General features: G+C 35.4%; 1 protein-coding gene across 12 annotated transcripts in view; it reads left to right on the top strand.

The window, feature by feature from the left end:
- The window catches only part of PTPN13 (protein tyrosine phosphatase non-receptor type 13), a 227,187-nt gene that overhangs the window by 154,714 nt on the left and 48,911 nt on the right, over positions 1-23,562 (top strand). For 5 of the 12 annotated variants that reach the window (XM_033214154.1, XM_033214159.1, XM_033214158.1 and 2 more), the window contains 14 exons: positions 1,510-1,927; positions 2,067-2,164; positions 4,023-4,079; positions 9,391-9,483; positions 9,813-9,920; positions 10,092-10,223; positions 13,886-14,346; positions 15,742-15,888; positions 16,561-16,652; positions 17,612-17,699; positions 18,979-19,138; positions 20,555-20,769; positions 20,887-20,985; positions 22,811-23,175. In XM_033214154.1, coding sequence (XP_033070045.1) covers positions 1,510-1,927; positions 2,067-2,164; positions 4,023-4,079; positions 9,391-9,483; positions 9,813-9,920; positions 10,092-10,223; positions 13,886-14,346; positions 15,742-15,888; positions 16,561-16,652; positions 17,612-17,699; positions 18,979-19,138; positions 20,555-20,769; positions 20,887-20,985; positions 22,811-23,175 — 2,533 coding nt within the window. The remainder of the gene's footprint in view (positions 1-1,509; positions 1,928-2,066; positions 2,165-4,022; positions 4,080-9,390; positions 9,484-9,812; positions 9,921-10,091; positions 10,224-13,885; positions 14,347-15,741; positions 15,889-16,560; positions 16,653-17,611; positions 17,700-18,978; positions 19,139-20,554; positions 20,770-20,886; positions 20,986-22,810; positions 23,176-23,562) is intronic. The other 7 variants (XM_033214161.1, XM_033214155.1, XM_033214162.1 and 4 more) reach the window with 5 other exon arrangements.

Raw genomic sequence — 23,562 nt, 5'->3', positions numbered from 1 at the left:
ATTACAGGCATGAGTCACTGCGCCCGGCTTGATTATGGGAATTTTTAACGAAGGTGTATTTTTAAAAGTCTTTGGTTTTTTAAGGTCTTGTTGTAACTTGGTGCCCACTTCCATTTCAGAGAGAGATCATTGAATTTTCCTAGTGACAATAAGGCATGTTTCTTTAAACTTAATTCTGATGCATGAATATTAAAAACCTTTAATGTTTTCCTACCTCTTTATGCCTGAGAGAAAATATCAATTATTAATCTTCCTAGGAAGTAGAAGATAAATGAAACAATCCAAGAATCTAAGTCAGTAATCATTTGATATTTTCTTTCTTTCTTTCTCCTCCCCTCCCTCCCTCCTCCTGTCTCCTCTTCCTCCTCCTCCTTTTTCTTCAAGGGAGACATTTTCTTTATAAAAGGAAGTTCCCAGTTGTTGTATGTAGCAGTCAAACTTAATTCCATGTAGAATGCAACAACATAGAATTGCTGCTTTCCAGAGGGGATCAAAGGTAGTGCCTTGTGATATGGGTCACTAACTGCATGAAAAACTAAATCATTTGAAATCCTGTGCTCCTATTCTTCATTTACATATACTGCAATGCTTTTGTTATTAGCCTCAAATATTAAAATATCACTGTGATACTACAAAATAGAATTCTTACAAAATAGAATAGCCAAACACTTGTTATAAAGTATCTGTAAATTTAGCCTCCATAAGACAACTTTGGATGTGTATTTGGGGGTGAAAGAAATTGAAGCATAAAGAGGTGCCGCGCTCCCTGATCATGTTAATTTACAGATACTAAAACAGACAGATTAGTACTGCTTGATTCTCCCATTCCTCTGTTGCCTCAGATAAATCATTAAGTCAGCCCAGTGAGAAGGTGGGTTTGGCATAGTAGTGAAATAACAAAAGGAATAATTTGCCATAAATGCTTTTTTTTTTTTGTAGCAGCATTATTGAGATATAATTCAATACCATACAGTTCACCCATTTAAAGTATGCAATTCACCATCACCACAATCTGCCTTAAGCTTTAAAAACTCTCTGGGCAAAACTCCTCTGCATAGCTTTTACAGGTGTGTGTTCACCATGTCAGCCCATCCAGGTTTCATCTCTCCCTCTCCCTATTCTTGGGTGCTGATATTTTAGTAGAGACAGTACTAGCACTGAAAATTTCTGTGTTAAATGTCATTCTCATTTCTAACTGAAACCTATAAGGAATTTGGTGTCAGCAAGCCTGACCCCCAAACACTGTTGAGTCCAAGAAAATCATTAGATGAAGCAGGGAATGTTGAGTAGGCTGCAACTAAGAGAAAGCTAACGAGATGAAGATATGGTATGAAAACCAGATCTTCAACCCTCCTTTTTAAAACCCTGATTGCCACACTTTGAAAGCTACCTACTTATGCTGGCAATCAAAATGATTAAAAACTACATGCTGCTTATTTATTAACATAATTATTCTCATAAAGGTACTGTGGTGTTTCCATCATGTAAAGCAATCCTATTTCCTTGTAGAGAGAGCTTCGTTTAGGAGCCTGAATCTCCAAGCAGAGTCTGTTAGAGGATTTAATATGGGACGAGCAATCAGCACTGGCAGTCTGGCCAGCAGCACCCTCAACAAACTTGCTGTTCGACCTTTATCAGTTCAAGCTGAGATTCTGAAGAGGCTATCCTGCTCAGAGCTGTCGCTTTACCAGCCATTGCAGAACAGTTCAAAAGAGAAGAATGACAAAGCTTCATGGGAGGAAAAGCCTAGAGAGATGAGTAAATCATACCATGATCTCAGTCAGGCCTCTCTCTATCCACATTGGAAAAATGTCCTTGTTAACATGGAACCCCCACCACAAACCGTTGCAGAGTTGGTGGGAAAACCTTCTCACCAGATGTCAAGATCTGATGCAGAATCTTTGGCAGGAGTCACAAAACTTAATAAGTAAGAACATATTAACTAACCCAATTACATATTTGTAAATTCTACATTTCATACATTTCTTTTTGTTTTGACGTTTTATTATTTTCACCATATTTTTTTACATTAACACTTCCCTCCTACCTTCCTTTTCCCTCTTCAGTTCAAAGTCTGTTGCGAGTTTAAATAGAAGTCCTGAAAGGAGGAAACATGAATCAGACTCCTCATTCATTGAAGACCCTGGGCAAGCATATGTTCTAGGTCAGCAAAAACAAGCTTACCTTCTTTGTCCCGTACCTCATGCTCAGAGGGAAGTGAACAAGATCATCTTAATTATCAAATTATTTTGGGTTCCATGTCCTAATTGCCAAAACTGAATATAAATTTTAGGCTACTTAAAATGCACCAAATCAAATTAACAAGTGATTTAACAAGTGATTGCTTCATGGTACAGACTATTAGCTTCTCTTTTTTTCCACCTCAGACAGGGTCTTACTCTGTCACCCAGGATGGAGTGGAGTGATCATGGCTCACTGCAGCCATGAATTCCTGGGCCCAAGTGATCCTCCCACCTCAGCCTGCTGAATAGCTGTGACTACAGACATGCAGTACCACACCTGGCTTTTTATACTTTTTTTATAGAAACAGGGTTTCACCATGTTGCCCAGGTTGGTCTTGAACTCCTGGACTCAAGTGATCTGCCTACCTTGGCCTCCCAGGGTGCTGAGATTACAGGCTTGAGCCACCACGCCCAGTCTGTTAGCTTCTCTTGGTCACAGTAGCCGTGACAGTCTTGCTAAGACTGTCATGTGCCATTACTTTGAATTACCTTTTTTGGCTTTTCCTTTCAAGCCAATGTGAATGAACTCTGGTAATGCTATAGTTTTGGAGAAACACTTACTTAGGATGCTTTCAGCTTAACAGGAACAAAATTGTCTCTAAAACCTTAGATAATTTTATGAAATGTGCTATGATTTATAGGTAGAAATGCTTAAGTTGATTTCAGTTTCTTCAAATTCTCCCAGATAGCAGGGCATATTATTTAAGTGAGGTTGTGTGTGTGTGTGTGTGTGTGTGTGTGTGTGCGCATGCATGTGTGCATATATATCTATATATATGCACATACACATGCTACCTTTTAAGATAAATAGTTCAAGTTTCCTGTTGTCCTGTGCACCTTAAAAAGGAAACGCACTGGAGTCGATCTTTTAAGCACAGAGATCTGAACTACTACTCAAAATATGAAACAGCATGGGAAACAAAAGGGAAACGAGGATTGTTTCCCTTCTGTTGTCTTACGAAATACTACTAAACTCTCTTCTTAGGCCCAAGGTTTGTTAATTTATCTCTAATTAACCACAGTTTCCTTTTTTTTATTCTATAATTGGATTCAGGGTATGTGGAGTAAATGGAGACAAAAGAGAACTTTGCATTATAATACATAAATATTTATGGAAGCAACATTACCTTATTAATGTAGGCTTTCGCAGCTTTCAGAGATTATACTATCATTAATTTAATTTCAGTCTGTTAAAAAAACTTAGATAAAAGGCAAGATTTCATTCTATAGGTAACTATGTGTTGAAAATAGGCTAAGAGATTGATCTTTTAGGAAATACTTTTCGAAGTATATTCACATATAATGGGGCTTCATACATTGTAAACTATTTTCATTAAGAAGACTTTGTTCTACATGAAAATTCATTACATATCAGAAGGAAGATAGTAAATATTCTACAGAAAACATAAAACACTCTTAAAAGGAAATTTTTCTGCATTTTGTATTTATTCATTCTTACTATTTGAATAATGAATTTTCTTTTAACACTTGAACAAATGAAAAACTCATTCCAGTTTCATCATTTTCTTATTTGATATATCAAAATATTTTCAGAAACAATATGTTTGTGTTTAAATTTATGCTGCAAAATAAGTTATTATTCTTAGCTACTGTTTAAAATAGTGAAAATGCCCATTGGAGGATGTTTTCTCAATGTAAATACAAAATGTTGCTGCCTTATTGTTTTATTGATTTTTATGAACTTATCAGAAGAAATTACTTCGATATCTAGCATCTGACCATCTTATGAAATGTCTAATAATTTAATTTATGCCACAGGAATGACTATGCATAGTTCTGGAAATTCTTCATCCCAAGTACCCTTAAAAGAAAATGGTAGGTTTACAAAACGTTTTTCCCCTCATTTCCATCATTTCTTTTCTCTTTTCTTGTAACTTAATGAGATAGTCTTAGACCTAACAATGAAGAGTCTTGAGTTCTACGCCGAGGATTTAATCTTACATTGAAGTTAAAGGAGAGTTGTATTTTTCAGCATCATGGTGATGTAATGGGACCTCTGACTGAGGCTAATGTTGATGAAATGGCAAATTAGAGATAAGGACACTAATTGGGAAGCTAAGATAATAGTTCAGGTGAGAGATAATTTCTATTAAAAAGAGTTTTAACTGAGGCGGTTATTTTAAAGGGATGCTTGAGCTGAATCTTGGGGGGAAAGGAGGATTTATTCAGACAGAACAATAAAGATAAGCATTCCAGATCAAGGGCATAGCATGGTCAGAGACATGGAATATGAGAAAAGAGATTTAGGGAACTGCAGGAGTCTCAGTATGGTGGCATGTGGGGGCCAGGGTGAAGTTTGAGAACTAAGTAGGACCAGTTTTTAATCTTATGCTAAATATTATGAGGAGACTTTAAAGACTTTAAATGCTGAGATTATAGTTTAGAAAGAATCTAAGAAACAAAATCGTAGGAAGAAGACCAAAAATGTCCAGTGACTTGAACATCACTGGCTTCAAAATTTTTAGAATTTAAATTGCAAAGTATTTTCATATACATTATCTTATTTGATCTTTCTGACAACTTTCATGAGTAGAAACTGTTTTATTACTATCTATACACTACTTTCCTCCAAAAATGTTTCAGTCTTAGACTCCTAAAGTTGAAATAATTAAAAGACTGATGAAGAAAGAAGCCATTCTGTTAATTAAAATTACTAATACATCTAAACTTGATAAAGTTGTGAATTTAGTTTCAATATTCCTATAGCCATGGTAAAACAGAAGGCATAAGACTGAACTATATAGAATTGCTGGGGGGTTTTAGGTCAAAACTGTCAAATACCAGAGTGCTATTTTGTATAATTCTCATTCTCTAATTAAAATACACATACTAATTCTTTAAGAGAGAAAAAATTTTCTTGGAATTAAAATTGCTTTTAAAAGTAAAACTACACACAGTGTCTTAAATTCTCATAGCAAATGAAGGTGAGGTTTCTTTCCTTCTCATTTTATTTTTGAATGTATCAGTCCTCAATATGAGGGTCTATCATTAAAGAAAAAATTATTGAACTTATACTGGGACCTAAATTGGTAATCCTGTTATATAGCTTTCTAGTGATCAAACTCCTTACATGAACTGAATTTATACCTGTATACCTGAAATACCTCAGTTATTAACATGTCCGTATGGTAGTAGAATGCCTGTATACGTGAAATGCCTTAGTTATAAACACGACCATATGGTAGTAGAATGCCTGTGTACCTGAAATACCTTAGTTATTAACATGTCCATACGGTAGTAATTATTGCCTAACAGTTATTAAGTACTTACTGTGTGCCAAGCACCGTTCTGAGCATTTTTTATTATTTCTCATTTAATGCCCACAACAATCCTATGAGGTGAGCATTAATGTTTTTTTTTTTTTTTTCACAAGTGAGAAACCAAAGCATAGACAGTTAAGTTGTGCAAAAGGTCACAAAGTTAGCAGGTAGTAGAGCTGTGATTTGAACAAAGGCTATCTGTTTCTAGAGTCTACGCTCTAATCTACTCTTTAGACCGCCTCATAATGTGATCATGCCTAAGTATTATTTCTCCCTGCTAAACTTTTGAAAGAAGCTAGATAATAATCTATTCAAGTATGAGAATTTTAAATGTGTTTTAGCTTAGGTTATGGTGAAAAAGAATATGAATGTACATTGGATAGCCCATGAGTATGAATTACATTTACCTCAGAAGCCTTAAAATCTCACCTGCCCTGGACAGTAGGGCCAATCCACCTTCATATAGAGGTATGCCTCAGTCAGCTTGCAAACAAGGCTATATTTTCCTGAAAACTCTCTTTGAATCTGGCCAAGTAGCCTGAATTAGTACTCTGTTGAGAATCAAGTTTTCACATAATAAAGCATGGCAAACATGTTTTTGCAAATAGTGTAACTAAGGATCAAAAAGTAAAATTACTTGCCCATGCATCAAATATGGGACCTGTTACTCTAATTTCAGTGTTTTTCCTGCTGGTCAAGATTATTAGATGAAAACTGTAAATGAACATCAGTTAATATTAAATCATTTATCACTTAGAACAAGGATGAGTGTATTATATTCACTTTTACTTTTTATGACCTCCGGAGATTCTTAAAGAATGTGAAATTTGAAAGAAAAAGTTAAAAAGTCGTGATGCTTCCAATCTCACACTTTGAAAAGGTAATATGGAAAGGATTCTAATCCCTTGATTAATTGTGATTTCAAAAACAAAAGTTGCTCAACTTAAAAAAAACACTCGTTATTTTCCTTTATAAGAGTAAAAACAAAACTATGTAAAACTTTTCCAAGAATTATGTAAAATTGATTTTAATGTTTCTTGTTTTACTGTAATTATTATACAGCAATTGAAAAGTAACTTTTAGCTAAGTTTGTCATGTTGCTTCCTGAAGTGTCCAAACCACAGACTGTAGATGGTCACTGACTTATCATGGTTTGACTTTACAGTGGTGCAAAAGAAATAAGCAGTCAGTAAAAATTGTCCTTTGAGTACCCTTACAAGCCTTCTGTTTTTCACTTTCAGTACAGTATTCAAAAAATTACATGAGATAGTAACCACTTTATTCTAAAATAAGCTTTGTTTTAGACGATTTTGTCCAACTATAAGTTAACACAAGTGTTCTGAGCATATTTAAGTTAGGCTAGGCTAAAGCTAGGACATTTAGTAGGTTAGATGTATTAAATGCATTTTTGACTTAGGGTATTTTCAACTTTTGATTGGTTTGTCGGGATGTTTAAAATCCACCACAGTTTAGTGCCTTTTTATTCTTAGTTGGGATGAGAACCAGAGCAACTCAGCCATTAGTCTCCTCAAGCCATTTTCTCTTTCTTCTTTCATTTTATTCTGTCTTTACTGCTTGGGATTTTCCTTTTCTGGGAACTGTATGCCTAATGGACTTATTAAGTACCTATCATAGAATAATAGATTTCATCAGTGTCCAAGTATCCCAATTCCTGAACAGTGGGTGATTAAATGTGAAACTTGAAGGAAGAAATGGAAATTTAAAGCAATGATCATCGTTTAATCATTTTACAAAGCACTTTAACATTTTCTCTCTTACCACCTCATCAGTGTGGTCACTTAAAGGCTATACTGATTTCAATTCCTAATGTGACCTCACCCCCTTATTTGTTTTATATAATTGTATGGGTTTTGTTCTGTGTTGTTTTGTATTCGTTCTAGCTAAAAAATAGAGCTAATTGCCTAGTTTTTGATAAAAGGATCTTGGATACTTAAACTCATTAAGCGAGGCATTAAATAATGGATGGGCTTTTGCTTAAGATTACCTAATATGTAAAGTACTTCACACCATTGTCCAATGATACTTTTTGTAATTTAATTAATAAAATCATTAGAAATGCTGAATTACCACTACTCTTATTGCTAATAACTAAGTTTGGGTCAAAAAGAAACAACAGAATAGGAATATATACTCTACAGAGAACTAGCAAACTTGCACCAAAACAGTATTGAGATACAAGGCTAATTCACTCCTGAGAGGAAATTATTGTTGTTACTGTCTTTTGAAATTAAAAGAATTTATTTATACAATATGAAGTATCACATTACATCATTTAAGCATCAATACAAGTTTTGTGACAAAATTACTATTTGTTTTGTGACATATTAATACGGTGTTAAGTCCGTGGGTGGTTATATGTTGCACATACAGAAATAAAGTCTGTTTTCATACTGATTTGGTTGTTACAAAAATGCATACCAAGGTTTAAGGAAATTCTGGCTTACAGTTTAGTGAAACCAAAACCTCTCATTTTTAGAAAGCTTCAATATACTTGAGAAGTATGCAGAGTTGAATTTGAAGATTCACTTTACAAAAATATCCTTAGGAATATGTTGAACAAACTCACCATCACCAACACCTTCACACACAGACCAATTTGAACTGTCGTTGTAATTGATGTTAGGAAGTGTGTATGTGTGTTTGTGTAAATGCTTGAATTGCAAAGTGGATGAATTAACTTGATAAGCATGTCAATTAAGTGTCATATTTATTGGTTTGAGAAGTTATTTGTGAATGATTAGCCTACTTTAAAAAACCTAGTGGAAATAAGAAAAAATAAATTCTAGTTCTCTTGATGACATCCATTCAATTTATTTAACTAGGATTTATCAAGTACTGACTTCAGGCATTTTAATGGGCACTGATACTAGTTATTATGTTGAGCGGGTCACAAAGTGTTATTCCTCATCTGCAAAACAATGGTTAAAAATCTCTTTACTTGCGAGATTGTTGCACAAATAGAATTTGAAATGAATGAAGATCCTTTGAGAGTACATGTGCTAGACAAGGAATTATTAACGGGACTATTAAAAATAGTTCCAGTTTCTGACCAGGTGCTGTAGCTCACACCTGAAATTCCAGCTCTTTTGGAGGCCTAGACAGAAGGATCACTTGAGGCCAGGAGTTCAAGACCAGCCTGGGCAACATAGAGAGACTCCATTTCTACGAAAATAAAAAATTAGCTAGGTGTGATGGCACATGCCTGTCATACTAGCTATTCAGGAAGCTGGGGTGGGAGGATCTGCTTGAGCCCAGGAGTCGAGGCTACAGTGAGCTGTGACTATGCCACTACACTTATCCTGAGCAGCAGAGCAAGACTCTGTCTCAAAAAAAAAAAAGAAATCTAGTTTCTTCTTGCTATTTGACTCAAGAACCTATTAAGAATATTTTACTAATTATAAATTTAAATGTCAACCATTAATTAGAAGGAATGTTTTAATATATTGAGCACTGTCAAATTCAGGGAGTCGATTGTGGTATAACAGACAGAAAACCTAAATTGAAAAGTTCAGCTCTTTCCTGTGCTAGCTGAGTAAATTTGTGCAAATCATTTAACCTATTGAGGTTTATTAAATCATTTGTAACTGAAATATACTTATTTCAAAAGGATAGCTTATGAAGAATAAATGTAATATGTAGTCATTTTATAAATCATAAATCACTATAAAAATATAAAATGTTAACAGTATCAGTAAACTTAAAATATATGAGTATCAGTAAACTTAAAATACATGTTTAAGTGACTGAGCAATTAACATACTTAGTTAACATTTAAATTGTTAAAACAAACTGACAGTCTTAATGCCTGAACATGTTATATTTATTTTTAAATTATAAATTCCCAGTAGATGTGCTACACAAAAGATGGAGCATAGTATCTTCACCAGAAAGGGAGATCACCCTGGTGAACCTGAAAAAAGATGCAAAGTATGGCTTGGGTAAGTCACTGTGAGATTCTTAAAGGTCTGTGATTCTTGAGGATTCAGAGGAAAAGTCTATAGCATAGCATTGACATTGCAGCACCAGCTCACTTCTGATCTCAAGAAACTGACTGGCTGCCCACTCACAAGCCCATCACCCTACCCCCCCAGTCCACCAAATGCCAAATATGAGATGCCTACAAGAAATACTTCCACAAAATTTAATATGTATTACTTATTAATCATTTGATATCAACAGTCCCCACATTTCTGTGTTTCAGGCAGGCTAATCATTAGTCTTTGAAAGCAGCAATATGAAACTCTTTTTTAAATGTGTTGTTTTACAGGATTTCAAATTATTGGTGGGGAAAAGATGGGAAGACTGGACCTAGGCATATTTATCAGTTCAATTACCCCTGGAGGACCAGCTGACTTGGATGGATGCTTGAAGCCAGGTACTTTACATTTTGGTAATTCTCTAAGTATTTTCTGACAGGCATAAATTTGCACGGGTGGAGAAAATGGAACTTAGGCCAAACAAAAATATTGAGAAAGAGATGATATTTCTAAGATTCAGAATAAATGTATCTTTGTTGTTGAAAATACTGGATTCTCTATTTGTACAGGAGACCGTTTGATATCTGTGAATAGTGTGAGTCTGGAGGGAGTCAGCCACCATGCTGCAATTGAAATTTTGCAAAATGCACCTGAAGATGTGACACTTGTTATCTCTCAGCCAAAAGAAAAGATATCCAAAGGTAATGTTTTGAATGTCTCTTATGTATTCTGTGTCACTTTTCTGTCTCATTCCTTGTTAGTGGTATTTGCACAAAAGTGGATTCATTGTGTACAAAATTGATGCAACTTAAGTGAACTCTGATTATTTCGTGTGTTCCATCTCCTTTTCTCAAATCAGAGATAGAGTCATTTATCATTGTGTAGTTAATATTACATAACAGTTATATATAAAGTCCTGTCCTGAACCAGATTATGAAAAGGAAAGAACAACCACCAAAACCCAGAAATTTTAAAACAAGAATATATCATTTTGTCTCATTATTCCAGTCTTTAGCAGTTTAGAGACAAAGCACTTGATGAAGATCAGATGACCAGCATTTGAGCTTCACCTGTGCCTTTTATTAGCTGTATGACTTAAGTCTTCTTGAGCCATAGTTTCCTTTTGTTTTTACTTAAAGAGTAGACAGTGATCTTTGTCCTGCTTTGTCTGCCTTGCACAGAGTTATTTGTTACGAGGATCAAGCGGTAGCACAGTATTTGTGGAAGAAGCACACATAGCCCCTGTGGCATAGAACAGTGCAGTGGGAAACAGAGAGGGTTACAGAATCCAGGGTCAGATTCTATCTCTACCACCTAAAACTGTACACCTTGAGCAAATCACATGAACCTTCTAAGTCTCATTGTGCTCATATATCAAATGGTGACTATAAACATGCTTATCCTATAGATTATGAAAATTAATTGAGATAATGCATGTAAAGAATAAGCACATTGCCTGGTGCATAGGAAGCATTTAAATGTGAATTTTAGCTGTCATTAATATTGTTTTTCAAAAACGTTGAAGTGCTAGATATAAGTAAGTTACCTTCATGCCAAAGATACTGGGAAATACATAAAAGAATTAGTAAAAAAAAAATTAGCTGAAAAACAATTTTAGATAGTGAATTTTGGACATAGCTTTGGATTCTTATGATAAAATAGAAGATGAAAAACATGAACATATTATATGTTGTGACAAAATCTTATTAAAATATAGATGAGTCATTTTGACTATGGTTTCTTCTTACTGAATATTATATGCATTTTGTATGTCTGTAAATGTACATATATAAATAATATGTTACACACTTGTTTACTGTGAGCAAACACAATGGATAGAAGAGAAACAGAAGATACCACCACTGCCCACAGGAGCCTTATATAATCTAATTATAACTTAGTCACATTAGGCAAAGGAAGACAACTGAAGTTGGAAATGTTATAACATGCTTCTAAGTTTAAAGCAGCCAAGACCAGAAATTTTTCACTGGGTCCCATTATTCACCATTTTTTAACCAAAAGGATAATAGGAATTCAGAATAAATGTATTGCCCCCTGAATAAAGCTCTAAGGGATTTCCATCTTACTCATGCTTTCAATAGATGTTTTATAGAAAATCTATTCATTTGTTCAACATTTGAATGTTCAACATTCATTTCTTCAGTGCCTGTGATGTGCAAGATAAAAAAACTCTGCCCTAATGGAACTTACTCTTTATCGGGGGAGGCAAGTATTCTTGTCTGACTAGACAGATTTTTAATTGTAACTATGGTAAGTGTTAACAAGAAGCCCAAGGTGCCAAGAGGGCATATAACAGAGGAACTTTACCTATTGTGAGGATCAGAGAAGGCTTTTCTTCTCAGCAGAGTTTTGTGTGGTTTGTTTTTTTCTGTCCATGCTAATAAAAATTAAAAGCATAACGTTAAAAGTATACATCTGTGAAATTGTTTCTTCAGAAAGGTAGGTGAATCTTATCATGGTCTGTAACTATTTTGTAGCGTCACTTTGAAAAGAGGTAAAACCCAAAAGAACTTAGAAAATTACCAATGTGTATTCTAGCTACCCCTGTTAATTGTTAGGCACCAAAGAGGAAGGTTTTTAGTTTTGTTTTTGTTTGCTAATTTTTAAAGTTACAGAATACATACTCGTTTATTAAAAATAAATCCAATTTATGCAAAACCTATGAAATAAGAAGTCAAAGTCCCCTTATCCCATTTCCTAGGGAAACTTTTTGGCATACATGTAGCCTTCTGTGTAGAATAGATATGTATGTGATGTGTGTATGTGTGTGTATATAAAACAACATATATGTACACTATTTATTATTTAAAATCTGTTTTATACTCTAAATACCATTCTGTAACTACTTACTTAGCATATTCTGTTGCTATATATGTGCATGCATATCTTTTTAATGCAACATTATATTTATGTTATAGGCATATCAAAACTTATTTAACTTTTCTTCTATTATTATGTATCCAAGTTAGCTATAATTCTATTATAAATGTTACTCCAATAAATACGCTTTTTAACACACCATTGAAAATGTATGTATTTCTAGAGGTTAGTTGCCTGGAACTAGATAAAAGAGTATGTACATTAAAATTTTGACAAGTGCCACCAAATTGGGCTACAAAAAGTTTTACCAATTTATAGACTAACCAAGTAGATATAGCAGTGCTTTTCTCCTCATACCATCAGTGGTGCTTGAAATTATCAGTCATTCTCATTTTTGTCAGCCAAATAAGTAGAGAACTGCATTAAACTGCAGACCCCTGAGCAATAGTGAGAATGTCTTTTCATATATTTACTATTTGTATTTTACTCTGAATTTCCAGTCTACATATCTCTTGTTCCATGGGAGTTTTGAAAACCTCTTCTTTGTTGAATTTTAGCAATTCTTTGTATATTAGGGATACTAATTCTTTGTTTATTGTTTGTTGTCAGAAATATTTTCTCTCTGATTGCTCATTACTCTTATTTTTTCCCTTGTTGTCAATTACTACATAAAACTTTTAATTTCTTATAAATTCCCATCTTTAATTCCTTTACACATGCCTTCGGTGGTTTGTGTCTTCAGAAAGCTTTCTAAAGTGGCTTTTTGTTTGTTTGTTCTTTGAGACAGTCTCGCTCTGTCACCCAGGCTGAAGTGCAGTGGCACAATCACTGCTCACTTCAGGCTCTGCCTCCCGGGTTCAAGTGATTCTTCTGCATCAGCTTCCTGAGCAGCTGGGACTACAGGTGCACACCATCATGCCCAGCTAATTTTTGTGTTTTTGGTACAGACAGGGTTTCACCATGTTGGGCAGGCTGGTCTCGAACTCCTGGCCTCAAGTGATCTGCCTGCCTCCACCTCCCAAAGTGCTGGGATTATAGGATTACAAGCATGAGCCACTGCGCCTGGCCTAAAGTGGCTTTTGATAAGAACTATATATAAGCAATTTGGAGTTGCCTTCCATGATAATCACTTGGAGTCCAAAAAATTCAATTTAGTAAGTCAATATAAAGTAAGTGTGCAAATAACTATTTAATAAGGACAAGGTATGTTGGATACTAAGAAAATAGAAGTTATCTATGGAATCAATAGAGTCTTCACAGAGGATACCGGTTTGAAGTGGGTCTTGGAGAATGGAAATGGGGAGTTAAGGTGAAAAGGGTATGCATTTCAATAGAGGTTGTCACAAGAATGACCGAAGGAGAGAGCAAAGAAAGTCTACCAAACACATGACCTAATGGCGTTTTGCATGTACCACCCTTATAAAATCCTTCCAACAACCTTCAGGAAACATTGTGTATGTGTGTAAGCACAAGCATGTGTGTCACTAACTTGTTATTCTCATTGATGGATTTTGACTTTTAGTGCCTTCTACTCCTATGCATCTCACCAATGGGATGAAAAACTACATGAAGACATCTTCCTACATGCAAGACGGTGCTACAGATTCTTCTTCCAAGGACCACTGGTCACGTGGTACCCTGAGGCACATCTCGGAGAACTCCTTTGGGCTGTCTGGGGGCCTGCGGGAAGGAAGCCTGAGTTCTCAAGATTCCAGGACTGAGAGTGCCAGCTTATCTCAGAGCCAGGTCAATGGTTTCTTTGTCAGCCATTTAGGTGACCAAACCTGGCAGGAATCACAGCATGGCAGCCCTTCCCCATCTATAATATCCAAAGCCACTGAGAAAAAGACTTCCACTGATAGTAACCAAAGCAAAACTAAAAAGCCAGGCATTTCTGATGCAACTGATTACTCGGACCATGGAGATTCAGACATGGATGAAGCCACTTACTCCAGCAGTCAGGATCATCAAACACCAAAAAAGGCATAGTTTAATTTTAATATTTTGGTTTTCTCATTTAACAAAGCAAAATAGCAGCAAATACATTACAGAGCACAATAATCTACAAGATGCTTTCATTATTCTGGAAAAAAGAAATAGTTTATATCTTCTAATTGCTACTGCATTTGATTCTAACTTTCAGAGAAATCCACAGCTTTGGATGATAACTTTAAATGGCTATGACTCTGCAAACTTGCTGTCTAATAACCCAAAGAAGGAATATGCAGATTATGATTGTTTTCTTACCAGTTGTCTCTGGCATATTAATGTTTATATTAATAAGAGAATTTTAATATCTGAAAATTGTTTCTAAATAGTTCATATAATGGACATTTGAATTTACTATTTATAGTCTAAATTCTTCTGAAGTTCTGAATGAATGATAATAACGACATTGAAAATAGCTCATTCTGGCTGGGCACAGTGACCCACATCTATAATCCCAACACTTTGGGAAGCAGAGGTGGGAGGATTGCTTGAGGCCAGGGGTTCAAGATCAGCCTGGGCAACATAGGGAGACCCTATCTCTACAAAACATTTCTTAAAAAATTATCCGAGCGAGGTGGTATGTATCTGTGGTCCTAGCTCCTTGGGAGGCTGGGTGGGAGGATTGCTTGAGCCCAAAGCCCAGGTGATTGAGCCAGACCCCAACAGAAAGAAGGGAAGGAAAGGAGAAGAGGAGGGAGAGAGATAAGGAAGGAAGGGAAGAAAGAGAGTAGCTTATTCCTAGAAATGGTATAAATTTAAACCCAAATTCACAAGCAGTTTTAGAAAAAAATCTTACGTCTTTCGTTTACTGAAAAATCAACATTCCTCATAAGAGTTATACTCTTATGAATAGGGCTTAGCTGTTGTTCCTATGTTTATATTATTGGATTAATAAATATAAGTAATGTAAACATGAAACCTCATTTTAGAGGCTCGGGTTAAAAGCTACTGCTTGATATATATTGATTATTAAAGGAAATAAAACTAATTTGTAAACTTAGGAATATAAAAAGCATTGGACCAGGATTATATAAAAGCCAAGTTTGAACTGGGTTCTGTATAGACTTCAATCTACCATATCTAGCAGTTTGACCTGAAGCAAGCTCTTTAATCTCTAGACATCAGTTTCCTCAACCATAAAATATGAATACATTGGACTAGAAGATCTCTAAGATCTCTTCCAACCTTTATGTTCTTTGACTATACTCTATCCTTTAATATCTTGCTTTTTCTTAATTTTTCCAAAAACACATATTTGTCTTTCGATAATAATTCATTTTGACTCTAGTCAGCTTTGTCCTGAGCTAGGTTTAAAAAATAAATAAAAAAGAAAAATTATAATTCATTTTGACTCTAACAAGAAATCTTTGTTTGTTTTTCTTTGTTAAGGAATCTTCCTCTTCAGTGAATACATCCAATAAAATGAATTTTAAAACTTTTTCTTCATCACCTCCTAAGCCTGGAGATATCTTTGAGGTTGAACTGGCTAAAAATGATAACAGCTTGGGGATAAGTGTCACGGTACTGTTTGACAAGGTTTTCAAATGTTTTCTCTTCTTTAATTTCCAGCAGCCTATTGTATGTCAACTTTTTAACTGAATTATTTTGCATCAAAAGGGACACATCAAATATTTCCAGGATCCTAAAATTGAATCATATCTTAAAACTTTTTTAAAACTTGTGTTAGTCACTTTTTCCTGTGATTTTAAAAAAATTAGACAAACACTACTTTTTTCTCCATAGATTTAATACTTGCTTTATCTGAATATAAAACTTGCTAATTGTAAAATTAATGCAATGCTTTGTAGATATTTGACAGTTTCTATGTAAGCATAGATTATATATTTCTAAACTACATTATTAGTAATTAAAGACTGTATATTTCTATATACTCTCCATAATATATAATACCTTGTAAACATGTTAATATCTTAAAATTAGAAGTTCCCAAAGAATATATATATATATATATATATCTTTAAGATAGTTAGAATGTGAGCATAGGCTATTTGATAAAATTATTTTTGAATTATACTGATGAAGATACTATCCCTCATTAGTATACTAATGAATATACTGTACATCAGCATGTGCTGATGGGATGCCACTGCTTTGGCTGATGAATTGAATCCTTTCTAGGCCTGAGATTTGAAAGAGAGTGCAAAATTTTTCATATTATAAAATATTATTTTGTCTTTTTCTCTTTAGGGAGGTGTGAATACAAGTGTCAGACATGGTGGCATTTATGTGAAAGCTGTTATTCCCAAGGGAGCAGCAGAGTCTGATGGTAGAATTCACAAGGTATAGTGTGTATATTATGTAGGAATTATATACATGAATATTACAGCAAATAGATAAGGAATTATAAAGTTGATAACTGATCTTCAAATTTATAATATAAGAACATACTCAATTATGAAACTGTAGCATTAAGAAACTCTTTGATGCCATTTCAAAAACTATTCTTCCCAGCTTATTTTCTAGTATCAGAAGATATCTATACATCAACATTGTGTGGGAAGTCAAAAAAATTAAAAAGGAAAGAAAATATCTAGACAGTGCTTTCATTCATATTTTACACGTACTATGAAGCAAATTGCTGTAAAAACACTGACATCTACACTTGTTTTTTTGTTTGTTTTGTTTTGTTTTGTTTTGTTTTTTCAAGACAGAGTCTTGCTCTGTCACCCAGGCTGGAGTGCAGTGGTGCGATCTCGGCTCACTGCAACCTCCGCCTCCTGGGTTCAAGTGATTCCTGTGCCTCAGCTGCCCAAGTAGCTGGGACTACAGGCACACACCACCAACTAATTTTTGTGTCTTTAGTAAAGACAGGTTTTCACCATGTTGGCCAGGCTGGTCTTGAACTCCTGACCTCAGGTGATCGCCCCCCCACCTTGGCCTCCCAAAGTGTTGGGATTACAAGCATGAGCCTCTGGACCCAGCCTGATATCTACAGTTCTAGTAAGAACTAACTAGGAACTTTCCTCCAATCTCTAAATATCTATAGTTCAACTTATCTTTTCTCTTGATTTAAATTTATTTTTATAAAGTTATTGTTCTAAAATATACTTAACATTAGCCATAAAATTGGGGAATAAATTAAATAACATATTAAAGAAACTCTGTAACACAGTTTCTTCCAGAGTTTGCCTGAGTCTGTCCTCAAACAAATTAATATGAAATAAGGCCATAAGATTTAAAAGAACATGTAGGATTTTTATTTATGATTTGTTTCTTTCAAAATAACTGCCTAATTTTTAGGTGATCGCGTCCTAGCTGTCAATGGAGTTAGTCTAGAAGGAGCCACCCATAAGCAAGCTGTGGAAACACTGAGAAATACAGGACAGGTAACAGATCATTACACCAACCTTTTACAGTACCTTAGAAGAGCAAAACAATGTGTGAATAAAATCAGTTCTCACTGAGATCTCTAAATTTGTTAGCTAATCAAGAAACCAAGCCTGATGTATATAACCATCTGAGTTGTTTTTTCCTTCCAAATTGAAATGCAAGTATTACAAGACATTTTTTACTGAGGAAGCTAACTTTCTATGTCATATTTAGCGCTTACATTACCAAAGAGATCTGATGGGGGAGGGGTGGAAATTGCGTTTTAAATTTGTTGTATAAACATCTGATTTCTAGTGGTTTTCACTCTTATTCTTTAGCCTGAACATAAAATTTATTTTGTTGAAGTACATTTTGAGTCAGGGAGTTTACCAAATTATCTATAATGGTCTTTGGAAGTTTTTGTTGTTGTTTTGAGACAGGGTCTTGCTGTGAGGCCCAGGCTGGAGTGCAGTGGTACTATCGCGGCTCACTGCAACGTTGACTTCCCGGGCTCAAGTGATCCTCCTGCCTCAGTCTCCCAAGTAGCTGGGACTACAGGCGCGTGCCACCATGCCCCGCTAGTTTATTTTTTATTTCTTGTAGAGATGGGGGTCTCCCTGTGTTGCCCATGCTGGTCTCGAACTCCTAGGCAAGAAGTGATCTTCTTGCCCCAGCCTACCAAAGTGCTGGGATTACAGGCATGAGCCACTGCACCTGGCTTTTTTTTTTTTCTTCTTTTTCTTTTTTGAGATGGAGTTTTGCTCTTGTCACCCAGGCTGGAATGCAATGGCATGATCTCGGCTCATTGCAACCTCCGCCTCCCAGAGTCAAGCAATTCTCCTGCCTCAGCCTATCATATAGCTGGGATTACAGGCACCCATCACCACACCTGGCTAATTTTTGTATTTTTAGTAGAGATGGGGTTTCACCTTGTTGGCCAGGCTGGTCTCCAACTTCCAACCTCAGGTGATCTGCCCACCTTGGCCTCCCAAAGTGCTGGGATTACTAGCATGAGCCAGCCACTGCACCTGGCCATTATCATACATTTCTAACATGTATTATATTTATAATATATTATTTTTAATCATTTATCTTCCTATACAGAAATGTAATAAAAACTTGATTTTGAAACCTTCAACCCCTTGCTTTTGTTCGTCTGTATTTTTTTTCTCCCTCTTCATTTGGTGGACCAAATTTGGTAGTTACTTTAAATGATTTTATACCGTTAAGTCCTGAAAATGTATCTATTTTCTTAGCATTCTTCTTAATTAATGAAATGCTATTTTACTTATCCAGGTGGTTCATCTGTTATTAGAAAAGGGACAATCTCCAACATCTAAAGAACACATCCCGGTAACCCCACAGTGTACCCTTTCAGATCAGAATGCCCAAGGTCAAGGCCCAGAAAAAGTGAAGAAAACAACTCAGGTCAAAGACTACAGCTTTGTCACTGAAGGTCAGGCCTTAGGAGACTACAATCTCACCTTTAAATTATTCCTCGCCTATTCAAAATTTGATTTTTACATTTTGGATTACGGTTAATGCCCTAGTTTTGTTCATTATTCTTGCCAAGGGCAAATAATAATCTGACATAGCACCATACTGAATAAAGACAGAAACATATTTGCAGCTCATAGAGTCTGAAAGACTTTGGATAATGAAGTCATGCATGATTATGGTCTTTTAAAAATCCTTTAAATTGTTGTAAAAATCAAAATGAAATTTTGTAAGTGAAAAAATAAAGAAAAACAAATGCTGAGATGCCTTCAAACCCATGTGAAACCTTGACCCTTAGTTTTTTGTTTTTGTTTTTGTTTTTGTTTTCTTGAGACGGAGTCTCGTTCTGTCGCCCAGGCTGGAGTGCAGTGGTGCAATCTTGGCTCACTGCAACCTCCACCCCTGAGATCAAGCTATTCTCCTGGCTCAGCTACCCGAGTAGCTGGGATTATAGGCACACACCACCACACCTGGCTAATTTTTGTATTTTTAATAAAGACGGGGTTTCACCATGTTGGCCAAACTGGTCTTGAACTCCTGACCTCAGGTGATCCGCCCTCCTCAACCTCTCAAAATGCTGGAATTACAGGCATGAGCCACCACACCTAGCCCCATCATTCTTTCTTTAAATCAGTTTGTTTTTTTTTTAAACACCCAAATCAACCATGAGCAAAGACTTTAAATATGTTTTTAAATTATTTTCTCATTATTGTTCTAATTTATTTAGCTGATAAGAAATTTATTGAAATACTGCAATTTATCTAAGTTAAATTACACCTCCACAGAATATTACAATGTCAGTTTATTTCCACATACCCTCCTCTAACGTTTATTTTGTTCTTCTTTTCATCTTTCTCACACTGTATACCTGAATTTCTCCCATATCTGTCCTTCCGTGGAATTTCCCCCTTTTTTTTTTCATCTATTGTCATACTTTGTTTTGTTTTGCTTTTGTAGAGATTGGATCTCACTGTATTGCCCAGGCTGGTCTCAAACTCCTGGGTTCAAGCAACCCTCCTACTTCGGCCTCCCGAAGTACTGGGGTTATAGGTGTGAGACACTGTGCCCGACCATAGTGTCTTTTAAAATACATGAGTTTGATGCATAATTCCATTTTCAGAATCCTACTTTCAGAATTCTCCTTCCTAATCAAACAGCTTAGTTCATGCAGTTACTTGATAAGATTTCTTAATGATGGAAATAGACTGTAGGATACAGCTTCAGTATACTATAAGAATGCAGTAAGTACATACAGAGCTGTAAATATGGGAAAATAGACTTTTTAAAATGTGTCTAGAAGTATATATGTTTGTGTGTTCATATGTAAACACAGCATGTTAACAATATCTCAATTTTTTTATATCTTTTTCTCCAGAAAATACATTTGAGGTAAAATTGTTTAAAAATAGCTCAGGTCTGGGATTCAGTTTTTCTCGAGAAGATAATCTTATACCGGAGCAAATTAATGCCAGCATAGTAAGGGTTAAAAAGCTCTTTCCTGGACAGCCAGCAGCAGAAAGTGGAAAAATTGATGTAGGAGATGTTATCTTGAAAGTGAATGGAGCCTCTTTGAAAGGACTATCACAGCAGGTGAGCCCCTAGCTTGTGGAGTATAGCATTTTTAGTAATGAGATGGATTGACCTTTCAAAATGGTTTCATAATGCTGGTTTAACTATACCTTCATTTGTCATTCATGGTATCCCCAGGAAGTTATATCTGCTCTCAGGGGAACTGCTCCAGAAGTGTTCTTGCTTCTCTGCAGACCTCCACCTGGTGTGCTACCGGAAATTGATACCGCGCTTTTGGTGAGACTTATGAAAAGTAATTTACATTTTTATAGCCTATCAACTTAGCAACTAACTAATTCAGCTGTGGTGGTTTCATCATGAATTGTCCTCCTGGGTTTCATACCTGGCTACTTGTTTTAGGTAGGCGTGTTATCTTGTACGTGACAACTTCTTTGAATGTATTCCATATTTGTATAATAATATAAAGTAATTTACTTCACCTTCTCCTCTCCCCTTTCCAATTCTGCAATTATAGGATTTTGGGGATTTGTTTTCTAAGCATAAATAGAAACAGAAAAATACATAAAGTAATGTTACAAAAACCTTTTGTCCATATCTCCATTGAACCAAACAAGGAAAAGTGATTCTTATTCTAGCTAGTTTGGATTAAAATGAGAATTCTTCAGAATTTTAGCCTTTTTTAACACGAGGTCACAGAGAGAGGGATATGTTTATCCATTTCCCTTTTTTACATCAAGGAATAGCTGAGGGATCCAAAATGGTGACTTATAAATTATTTGCTGACAGGTAGGAATCTGAATGTAACTGAATTTAGATTTGACTGCTCACGGCTCAGAAGCCATACACAAGAAACAAGGGTTGGTAGGAAGAGAAGCAGGTTTATTTGGAAAGCCAGCAAACTGAGAAGATGGTCATCCTAAAATACTATCTTAAGTCAGTACAGATTTCAGTCTCTTTTTAAGTTAAGGGCAAGAGGAAGAGAAGGGGGTTGAGATCAAGAGGTGACTGAAGACCACAGACATCTGGGTGCCAGCAAGGGCCCGAGGAGGTTGGGAACCTCTTTGTCCTTAGTCAGGTGACAATGCTCCTATAAATCTTTAACATAACATAGATAGTTGTTTACATACTTCTTCTTTGATCCCAGTTACTTTTTAAAACTACATGATTGTTGTTTTTGCATATTACCTCAGTGCTCTAAAATTATCCTTGCCTACGTGCAGAAATGGATAAAGGCCTCTTAAACAAAAGTGGAGTTAGTTATGTTCATTATTGCTATTTCAGTGTTACATAGACATAGATGAATACTGTTCTCATTAAAGAAAGACCGCTTTTGGCCTGTCTACTTAAAATAGCCTTCTGCTACCAGTGAATAGTGACTCCTAGGTATGAAAGGCAGGATTATCTGGGCCAGAAGTTTTAACCCTTATTTTGGGGGAAGAGGAAAATAATACTATTAGGAGAACATTAATAGGAAAATAACATTTCTGTGAGATGCATTAGAAATAGCATTTTAAAAAACTACATTGATTTGAGGCACCAGATAGGAAAAAGTGAGTGGAACTCTCTTGATGTACATATAAGTTGGTATCAGTTTTTAGAAAACAATTTGGAAATACTTAAATAGCCTATTAAAAATGTGCTATATTCTGACAGTATAGAAAATTACAAAGTAATAGAAACTCGGGTAAAAATTCACATACAAAGAGGTTCTTCTAGATTTCTATTAATAATGAAAAGCTAGAAACAACTCTATGTCCAATAAAAGGAGAAGGCAGAAATAAAGGTATAGCCAGCCACTGGACCATTATACAGGTATTAAAATTGTTTTAAAGCATATTTAAGGACTTAAGAAAATATTTATGATAGAACCCTAATTTTTGAAAACATGAGACAAAATACATATTACTCTAGTTCTAACTCAAGATATAAATTGTACAATATTAACTGTTTTATATATTATTTTCTCTAGTGAACATAAATTACTTTTATTAGAAAATTCAATGCATATTTTAGTAGAAAGTTGTTCAATGGTTTATTTTCAAATAAATGCTTCTAAAATTCATAGAATGGTCACGAATCTCTTTAAATGTGTCCATTACAGACCCCACTTCAGTCTCTAGCACAAGTACTTCCAAACAGCAGTAAAGACTCTTCTCAGCTATCATGTGTGGAGCAAAGCACCAGCTCAGATGAAAATGAATTGTCTGACAAAAGCAAGAAACACTGCAAGTCCCCATCGAGAAGAGACAGTTACAGTGACAGCAGTGGGAGTGGAGAAGATGACTTAGTGACAGCTCCAGCAAACATATCAAATTCGACCTGGAGTTCAGCTTTGCATCAGACTCTAAGCAGCATGGTGTCAAAGGCACAGAGTCATCATGAAGCACCCAAGAGTCAAGAAGATTCCATTTGTACCATGTTTTACTATCCTCAGAAAATTCCCAGTAAACCAGAGTTTGTGGACAGGTATCATCAATATAATGTGAACAGCTCAAAGCAACTGGTGGTTTTTACTAGCAGTAGCAGCAACATGCATTTCTGTAAGAAGGAAATGTGTGTGTTTGTGACCTTCACAGTGGTTAGGCAGAGGATGACTCTATTGGATGTCTAGCTATTGTGACTGATAGTTTCAGTTAGCAAACCAATAAGCTCTCTAGTCAGTCAGCCTGAGTCTTTCTTCCATCTTGAGCATATTTACTAGTAACTAAGAAAGTTATTTGTATTTCACCGTTAATCATACTACTTAGACAGAAACAGAAGAGACTTATTTAGGCAGTAACACAGTGGGAGAGTAGGGACCAGAAATATAGAGGGGAGATAAGGGCAGAGAGTTTGCAAAAGGTAAGACAAAGA

The sequence above is a fragment of the Trachypithecus francoisi genome, unplaced genomic scaffold (assembly GCF_009764315.1).
Source record: "Trachypithecus francoisi isolate TF-2019V2 unplaced genomic scaffold, Tfra_2.0 Lachesis_group1, whole genome shotgun sequence".
Taxonomy (NCBI): domain Eukaryota; kingdom Metazoa; phylum Chordata; class Mammalia; order Primates; family Cercopithecidae; genus Trachypithecus; species Trachypithecus francoisi.
This window is presented reverse-complemented; position numbering and strand designations above follow the sequence as displayed.